At 43.2% G+C, this 9,939-nt stretch overlaps 1 protein-coding gene across 4 annotated transcripts in view; it reads left to right on the top strand.

Moving 5' to 3' along the window:
* The first annotated feature begins 8,611 nt into the window (after positions 1–8,611).
* The window catches only part of ZC3HC1 (zinc finger C3HC-type containing 1), a 35,264-nt gene continuing 33,936 nt past the window's right edge, over positions 8,612–9,939 (top strand). For all 4 annotated transcript variants that reach the window (XM_077997332.1, XM_028846294.2, XM_077997330.1 and 1 more), the window contains exon 1: positions 8,612–8,776. In XM_077997332.1, coding sequence (XP_077853458.1) covers positions 8,740–8,776 — 37 coding nt within the window. In that variant the 5' untranslated portion in view covers positions 8,612–8,739. The remainder of the gene's footprint in view (positions 8,777–9,939) is intronic.

Here is a 9,939-nt window from a genome sequence, read left to right as displayed (position 1 = left end):
GACCTCAGCCTCCCAAATAGCTGGGACTACAGGTGAGCACCATACCCAGCTAATTTTTTGTAGAGTCACTATGTTGCCTGGACTGGTCTCAAAACTCTGGGGGCTCAAGCAATCCTCCCTCTTCGGTCTCCCAAAGTGCTGGGATTACAGATGTGAGCCACCACACCCAGCCTGCTAGGTATTTTTTTAATGGCAATTTAAAAAAGAGACAAGGAATGAAAAAAAAGGAAAAGGATGCCAGAAGAAGACTGAACCCATTCAGTTATATATATATCTTTTTTTTTTGAGACGGAGTCTCGTTCTTCACTCTGTCACCCAGGATGGAGTGCAGTGGTGTGATCTTGGCTCACTGCAAGCTTCGCCTGCCAGATTCACCCTATTCTCCTGCCTCAGCCTCCCAAGTAGCTGGGACTACAGGTGCCCGCCACCACACCCAGCTAATTTTTTGTATTTTTAGTAGAGATGAGGTTTCACCTTGTTAGCCAGGATGGTCTTGATCTCCTGACCTAGTGATCCACCCACCTCGGCCTCCCAAAGTGCTGGGATTACAGGTGTGAGCCACTGCGCCCAGCCCCCATTCAGTAATATTCTATTCTACCAAAAATATTCTATTCAACTTGGCTTCCTTTGGACCCAAAATGTGAAAATGTGAACAGTATTTCAAAGGAATTTTTATGATAATTATCTTATTCTTATCGATAATGTTCTTGTATTTACCGGATAATAAACTCAGAAGTGGCTGGATGGGGTGGCTCCTGCCTGTAATCCCAGCACTTTAGGAGGTCGAGGTGGGAGAATCACTTGAGGCCAGGAAGACCAGCCTAGGTAACAAAGTAAAACTCCGTATCTACAAAAAAATTTTAAATCAGCCAGGCATCGTGGAGTATGCCTCTAGTTCTACTTGAGAGGCTGAGGCGGGAGGATCCCTTGAGCTCAGGAATTTGAGGTTGCAGTGAGCCGAGATCCCTACTGCATTCCAGCCTGGGTGACAGAGTGAGACTCTGTCTCAATAAATAAATAAATAAATAAATAAATAAATAAATTCCTAAAACTCTACAACAAAAAGACAACCCATTTAAAAAATGGCCAAAAAAGCACAAATAGCTATTTCTGCAAAGAAGATATACAAATGGCCAATAAACACAGGAGAAGATGTTCAACATCATTAGTCCTTAGGGAAATGCAAATTGAAACCACAGTGAGATACCACTTCACACTCACTAGAATGGCTAAAATGTAAAAGACAATTATAAGTGTTGACAAGGATGTGGAGGAAGGGAATCCCTCATACGTTGCTAGTGGGAATGTAAAACGGTGGAGCCATTTTGAAAAACATTTTGACAGTTTCTCTAAATGTTAAATATACAATTACCATATGATCCAGAAATTTTGCTCCTTAGTATATGCCCAACAGAATTGAAAACATATGCCCTTACGAAAACCTCTGTATGAATATTCATGGTAGCATTTTTCATAATAGCCAAAAGTGTAAACAACCCAAAGGTTCATCAATGGATGAATGGAGAAACAACATATGATATGCCTATACAGTGAAATATTGTTCAACCATACAAAGAAAGTATAGTACTAATACATGCTACAACATGGATGAACCTTGAAAACATGATGCTAAGTGAAATAAGTAAGACACAAAAATCCACATATTGTATGATACCATTTATATTAAACATCCAGAATAGGCAAATCCATAGTGACTAAAAATAGATTAGTGGTTGCCAGGGAGGGAGAGGAGGGATGGCAGTAACTGCTAATGGTTACTGGGTTTCTCTTAGGGAGTGATAAAATGTTCTGGAATCAGTGGCAATAATAGCACATATCTGCAAATATACTAAAAACCACTGACTTGTACACTTTAAAGGGTAAATTTTATGTTACGTGAGATCTACATCAATAAAAAGCAGCTCAAAAGAAATGAAATGTTTTGACTCAGCGCAGTGGCTCATGCCTATATTTCCAGCACCTTGGGAGGGTGAGGCGGGCGGATCACTTAAGGTCAGGAGTTCAAGACCTGCCTGGCCAACATGATGAAACTTCGTGTCTACTAAAAATACAAAAAATTAGCCAGGCATGATGGCACACACCTGTAGTCCCAGCTACTGGGGAGGCTGAGGCCTGAGAATTGCATGAACCCAGGAGGTGGAGGTTGTAGTGAGCTAAGATCATACCGCTGCACTCAAGCCTGGGTGACAGCAAGACTCCATCTGAAAAAAGAAAAAAAGAAATGAAAATGTTTAATAAATGTATACTCACTTAAAAACCTGTGTCACCTTGTATATAAATTAAATTTTCACTAAAAATAAAAATTTTGCTTTTTTTTTTTTTGAGACAGGGTCTCACTCTGACACTGTCTAGAAATCAGTGAGGCAGTCATGGCTCACTGCAGCCTTGACCTCCAGGGCTCAAGCGATCCTTCTGTGTCAGCCTCCTGAGTAGCTGGGATTACAGGTGCATACCACCAAGTCTGGCTAATTTTTAAATTTTTTGTAGAGACAGCATTTCACCATGTTGCCCAGGCTGGTCTCAAACTCCAGGCCTCAAGCTCTCCACCCACCTAGGATTCCCAAAGTGCTGGGATTAAAGATGTGAGCACAGAGCCTAGCTAAATTTTGCTAGTTGACACATTTTTCTACTTCATGAAAGAATTATACTCACAGATATAGTATGTTTGATTTATTCCTAAGAGGAGAGGTCCTATGAAGTACTAAAAGCTTCTCAGTTTAAATGTTTGTGTGTTCTTTTTTTTTTTTTTTTTTTTTTTTTGAGACAGAGTCTTGCTCTGTCACCCAGGCTGGAGTGCAATGGCATGATCTCAGCTCACTGCAACCTCCACCTCCCAGTTTCAAGCAATTCTCATGCCTCAGCCTCCCGAGTAGCTGGGATTACAGGTGCATGACACCACGCCCATCTAATTTTGTATTTTTAGTAGCGGCAAGGTTTGACCATTTTGGCCAGGCTGGTCTCGAACTCCTGACCTCAAGTGATCCGCCCACCTCGGCCTCCCAAAGTGCTGGGATTACAGGCATGGGCCACCACACCTGGCCAAATGTTTGTGTGTTCTCACATTAAAAACCATACATACAGCTAGCCGGGCATGGTGGTTTATGCCTGTAATCCCAACACTTTGGGAGGCCGAGGTGGGCAGATCATGAGGTCAGAGGATCAAGACCATCCTAGCTAACACGGTGAAACCCCATCTCTACTAAAAAATATATATATAAAAAATTAGCCGGGCATGGTGGCAGCCGCCTGTAGTCCCAGCTACTCGGGAGGCCGAGGCAGGAGAATGGGGTGAATCCGGCAGGCGGAGCTTGCAGTGAGCCAAGATCATGCCACTGCACTCCAGCCTGGGCGACAGAGAGAGACTCCGTCTCAAAAACAAACAAACAAAAAAACTCACAAAAAACAAAGAAACATACATATGACTGGGTACAGTGGCTCATACCTATAATCCCAACACTTTGGGAGGCCAAGGCGGGCAGATCACAATGTCAGGGGATAGAGACCATCCTGGCCAACATGGTGAAACCCCATCTCTACTAAAAATACAAAAATTAGCTAGGCATGTTGGCATGCACCTGTGGTCCTAGCTACTTGGGAGGCTGAGGCAGGAGAATTGCTTGAACCTGGGAGCAGAGATCGCGCCACTGCACTCTAGCCTGGTGACAGAGTGAGACTCTGTCTCAAAACAAAACAAAAACCATACATACAGTAAAGACAGTCTGACAGCTGGAGCAATCGGCAGAACTGTCTACTTCCCCAGTATAAACAAAATGGATGAGCAGCTCCTGAGAGGGAGATTAGCATGCAGGAGGTTTTTGGGGAGGACTCTTGGGGTCAACATCATGGAAAGGATGGGAAGGAAGCTGGTCTGGGCAGGGGGAGAAGCTGGGCTACGATGCAGTCTCAAGGGAGACCCTCCAGGAAACCCTGAGACTGGATGGCCCTTCAGCATTATCCTGAGTTAGGACACACGGCTGGGCCTTTTATAACTGTCTGGATTAGTTACTGGATGCCCTGAGGAAGGGAGTGGAGGTGACCTCAGGAGAAATGGCTTCCTTCAGTGAAGTAGATATTAAAGGAGATGACAGCGAAGGACAGCAGGGCTTCCTGCTGCTGCTATGCCTAGCGGCTGGGGAGATTAGTTCTTTATTCCTGAAAGGATGTGGAATAATGCATCACTAAAATGCTTAGGAAGAAAACTAGCACTTACCAAGAACCTACTACGCACCAAACATTTTCATATACATTATTTCATTTAGTCTCAAATCCAGAAGTTATTTGACCCCAAGGCCACATGGCTAGTGAGGGAAGCAGAATAAGAGACCATCTCTGTCTCCAAAACTCTTTTCTTCACATCACACTGGCCAAGTGACTATCTGAAACTTGGAAATTTTTTATTGATTCCTGTCTTAAAATTGACATCTTCTGGCTGGGCGTGGTGGCTCACACCTGTAATCCCAGCACTTTGGGAGGCCAAGGCGGGCAGATTATGAGATCAAATGATCAAGACCATCCTGGTCAACATGGTGAAACCCTGTCTCTACCAAAAATACAAAAATTAGCTGGGCATGGTGGCACGCGCCTGTAGTCCCAGCTAATCGCTTGAACCTGGGAGGCAGAGGTTGCAGTGAGCTGAGATGGCACCACTGCACTCCGGCCTGGCAACAGAGCAAGACTCTGTCTCCAAAAAAAAAAAAAAAATTGACATCTTCTGAACATCTACTATATGCCAGATGCTGGAGAATTAAGGGGAAAAAAACTGAAATATCTCACACACACACACACACACACACACACACACACACACAATATATACATTATACATAATAGATATAAATAAATAAATAAATATGTATACATCAATATACATATAGTTGTCCCTGCATATCCTCAAGGGATTAGTTCAGGACTACTCTTCAATATCAACATCCACAGATGCTCAAGTCCCTTATATAAAATGGTGTAGTATTTGCATATAACCCATACACATCCTTCCATTTGTGTATCTATTAAATCATCTCTAGATTACTTACAATACCTAATACAATGTAAATGTTATATAAATAGTTGTTATACTGTATTGTTAAAAGAATAACAAGGAAAAAAGTCTGTACGTGTTCAATACTGATGCAACCATCCATTAAAAAAATATTTTCTAGGCTGGGCATGGTGACTTATGCCTGTAATCCCATCACTTTGGGAGGCTGAGGCGGGCGGATTACAAGGTCAGGAGATCAAGACCATCCTGGCTAACGTGGTGAAACCCCGTCTCTACTAAAAAAAACACAAAAAATTAGCCGTGCGTGGTGGTGGGTGCCTGTAGTCCCAGCTACTCGGGAGGCTGAGGCAGGAGAATGGAGTGAACCCGGAAGGTGGAGCTTGCAGTGAGCTGAGATGCACCACTGCACTCCAGCCTGGGTGACAGAGCGAGACTCCATCTCAAAAAAAAACCAAAAAAACGAAAAAAAAAAAAAAAAGCCCACAAAGCCAAATTTCTTGCTTACTATAAACAGTAAGAGCCGTGCAGGTGAGGCACAGTCTTCAAGCAGACCAGACTACTAATCTTCTATCAGGCTTTGAGAAAGTGAGGAGTTCAGAGATGGGCAAACTTTCAAAGGTGTAAGTGTGTTGGCATCATTTGTAGAAGTGATAACTTGGGTGAAACTATTGTTGAGTGGCTGGTACTCAGAGGAGTGCTTATTGAAGTGAGTCTTTGTGATTGGTTGAATCAAGAAGTTGTCATTGATTGGATTTACAAAAGCACGTTCACTGTGATGAGTAATCATGGGTCAATTGAACTTAAAACTGGCTCTGATTGCTGGTTGTTACCATGGCTAACTGTATAGTCAATATTTTCTTAGGAGTGTGTCATTAGCAGAAAGGAAGTATGGATAAGTGGAAGTGTTGAAGGTGTTTGAGGAGAGAGTTACACAATAGCCATCTATGAAGGCGGGCGCAGTGGCTCACACCTGTAATCCTACCACTTTGGGAGGACGAGGTAGGCAGATAACTTAAGGTCAGGAGTTTGAGACTAGCCTGGTGAATGTGGTGAAACCCTGCCTCTACTAAAATTATAAAAATTAGCCAGGCATGACATATATAAAAGTGGCCGGGCATGGCAGCTCATGCCTGTAATCCCAGCACTTTGGGAAGCCAAGATGGGTGGATCACCTGAAGTCAGGAGTTCAAGCCCAGCCTGGCCAACATGGTGAAACCCCGTCTCTACTAAAAATACGACAAATTAGCTGGGCATGGTAGCAGGTGCCTGTAATCCCACCTACTCGGGAGGCTGAGGAAGGAGAATCGTTTGAACCCAGGAGGCAGAGGTTGCAATGAGCCGAGATTGTGCCACTGCACTCCAGCCTGGGCAGCAGAGGGAGACTCTGTCTGAAAAAAAAAAAAAGTCATCTATGAAAAGTGGGAAGAGAAGTGGACTAGATAAAGGTAGTATAATTACTGGGAAGAATTAAGGTCCCACTTGAAGTCAAGAATATAAAGAGACAAGAAGTTAGTTTGTCATTTCTCTTTAGCCATATTTAGTTGTATGGGTACAGAAGCAGTAATACAGAACTTACTTCAACTGCGATTGAGGTTTTGTCAAGTAAGTACCATTAAGCAAGAAAGGTTCAAGGAAATTCAAAGGGTATGCAAGAACATGTATTTTTTAGCTTACATATTTTGCTTTTTATTATGATATTGTCAAATATACTTAATAGCAGAAAGAACAATATAATGAACCCCACAATTCTATCATCCAAGTCCAATAGTTTAAAATTGTGCAATCTTTTTTCATCTATTTCTCCACATGGTTTCTTTTCCTGGATAATTTCAAAGCAAATTCCAGACATCATATCAGTTCACCTATAAATACTTCCAGATGCATTTCTAATAAAGAAGGGCTTTTAAGAACCGTAACTACAATGCTATTATTACATATAGTGAAATCAACGATGATTCCTTCATATTAACTAATTCTCAATCCATGTTCCAGTTTTGCAAAGGAATGATGATAACAACCAGTAATGAATTTAAGCCAGCTAAGAAAAGAAGAAACAAGGCTGATGGTGGAGTTAGGAATAGCAGAAAAGTAATTGGATCAATAGGTTGCAGGTCCTGCTGCTGGGAGCATTGATAGAGTCAGGAACCCACAGGTAGGGTGCTCAAAGGATAGGAGGTGATCCCAATTTCCTCTTTGCCCATCGTTTAGTCACATCAGTCTTCCAACCTGGGGGGTTGGAAGATTCTATACGGATTTCTTCCCTTCAATCTCATCCATCTCAGCTCCAGCACCTGATTTTCTCAGGAGAATGTGCAAACTAAATTAGATTCTCCTATTACAACCTTGGTGCATCTTTGGAACACTTGTAATCATAATTTTAAAACTATAAGAAAATTTATTTGACATCTAACTCCACCAAGATCTACAGCTCCTTTGCTCACAACTGTCATTGCCAGTGCCTAGAGACTATCAACAGGAGATTTTTGGCTGGGCAAGGTGGCTTATGCCTGCAATCCCAGCACTTTGGGAGGCCGAGGCAGGTGGATCACCTGAGGTCAGGAGTTCAAGACTAGCCTGGCCAACATGGTGAAATCCCATCCCTAATAAAAATACAAAAAAAAAAAAAAAAAAAAAAAAATTGCTGGGCGAGGTGGCGCATGCCTGAAAGCCCAGCTACTCAGGAGGCTGACATAGAAGAATTGCTTGAACCCGGGAGGCAGAGGTTGCAGTGAGCCGAGATTGAGCCATTGCACTGCAGCCTGGGCAACAAGAGCAAAACTCCGTCTCAAAAAAAAAAAAAAAAAAATAGGATGCTTTCAATAAATATTTGTTGAACGAAGGAAGGAGTATCAATAGCGTCAAATGCCACAGACTTCTAAATCCATCCATAACACAGTTTCCAACAAGGATTCTAAATTATTTGCTCTCAAGAGAGGGACACCATTTCCTCGCTTGTAAAAAGACGCAACTTAGTAGGGTCGTAAGAGTTTTTTTTTTTTTTTTTTTTTTTTTTTTTTTTTTTTTTAAACGGAGTTTAGCTCTTGTCGCCCAGGCTGGAGTGCAGTGGAGCGATCTCGGCTCACTGCAACCTCCGCCTCCCGGGTTCAAGTGATTCTCCTACCTCAGTCTCCCTAGTAGCTAGGATTACAGGCGCCTGCCAGCACGTCCAACTAATTTTTGCATTTTTGGTAGAGATGGGGTTTCACCATGTTGGCCAGGCTGGTCTCGAACTCCTGACCTGAGGTGATCCGCCCGCCTCGGCCTCCCAAACTGCTGGGATTAGGCATGAGCCACTGTGCCCGGCCGTATTAGTATTAGTTGAAAACTAAGTTAAGCCCCTCATCCCTGCTGAATTTGGACAGACCGCGTTCTAAAAATCTCTTATCAACCTAAATATGCTAGTTGATAAAGGAAATGATTAATCAAGATTGTCCTAAACACTACAGCCCTCCTTAAGCTCGCTCTAAGGTTCTAAAACGACCAAAAAAGGCGTGGACCATGCGGTTAAACTCTCCCGGTCAGGCTGCCTCAAGAGGCGGATATTAACCTCTCAGGACGGAAGTTCCGGAGCCTTCAAACGCTCGGGGAAGCGACTCGGCAGCGGACCAAGATGGCGGCGCCCAGTGAGGGACAAGCGTTTGCCGTAGGGGTTGAAAAGAATTGGGGTGCAGTTGTTCGCTCCCCAGAAGGGACCCCCCAGAAAATCCGGCAGCTGATAGATGAAGGGATTGCCCCGGAAGAGGGAGGCGTGGACGCGTGAGTTCACGAGTTAGCCCTGGGTCCGGCATTGGAAGATTGGAGAAGGCTTGGGGAGGGGGTGGCGTGTCGCGTGGGGGGTTCCCCTCGGTCGGCGTCTCGGGCAGTGGGGATGGCTTCTTCTTAGGATCTGAAAGATACTCTGGTTACTATGTTTGATCGGCTTTGATCTTCCCGTCGGGATGTACCGGATTCCCAACCGCAGCCGAAATTTTGTCATCGGACATTATTTTTGGAAGGAAAAAAAGAGGACCGTCAACTGAATGAGTTCACCTGACTTCTCTTAATTGGGAATTCTTAACCTTTTTTTGTGCCGTGGACCCCTTTGGTTCTCTGGAGAAGCTTATTAACTCTCGTAATATTTTTAAATGCTTGAAGTAAATTACATAGGATTATAAAGGAAACCAGTTAGATTAGAATGTAGTTATCAAGATAGTAAAAGGAAAAAGTTATGCAGTAACATTCTTTTTATTAAAGAGTTCATAATATCTAGTAGTATGTCTTGTCAACCGTAAAAGGTATTTGAAAACGTGCAACCACCGTAATGTGGGAACATTATTTCCATAGATGACAAATTAACGGGTACTAATACTACTATGGTGTTTTTACCTTCATTCATAATTGAAGAAAATGCTAAATCTTGTCATTTAAAGAGAAATAAATGTCATTTTTACCTATCCAAGTTTATGGATGCTGTGAATTTTTTTTCTTGGGGAAAAAATTTTTTTTCCCACACCGCCTTGAGGCTTTCTATGAATCTCTGAGAGTTTTAGAATAAGTTTATTTCTTTTGAGCTATAATCGTTGATGTAATCCTATTTTTATTAAAATAATGTTTGTCGCCTGGCGCGGTGGCTCATGCCTGTAATCCCAGCACTTTGAGGAGGCTGAGGCGGGCAGATCACGAGGTCAGGAGATTAAGACCATCCTGGCTAACACGGTGAAACCCTGTCTCTACTAAAAATACAAAAAAATAGCCGGGCGTGGTGGCCCGCCCCCGTAGTCCCAGCTACTCGGGAGGCTGAGGCAGGAGAATTGCTTGAACCCAGGAGGCGGAGGTTGCAGTGAGCCGAGATTGTGCCACTGCACTCCAGCCTGGGCGACCGAGCGAGACTCCGTCTCTGAATGAATGAATGAATGCATGCATGCATCCTTGTCTTTCAG

This window comes from Macaca mulatta, chromosome 3 (assembly GCF_049350105.2).
Source record: "Macaca mulatta isolate MMU2019108-1 chromosome 3, T2T-MMU8v2.0, whole genome shotgun sequence".
Classification (NCBI taxonomy): Eukaryota; Metazoa; Chordata; class Mammalia; order Primates; family Cercopithecidae; genus Macaca; species Macaca mulatta.
Note: the sequence above shows the minus strand (reverse complement) of the source record. Positions and strands in the feature narration are given on the sequence as shown.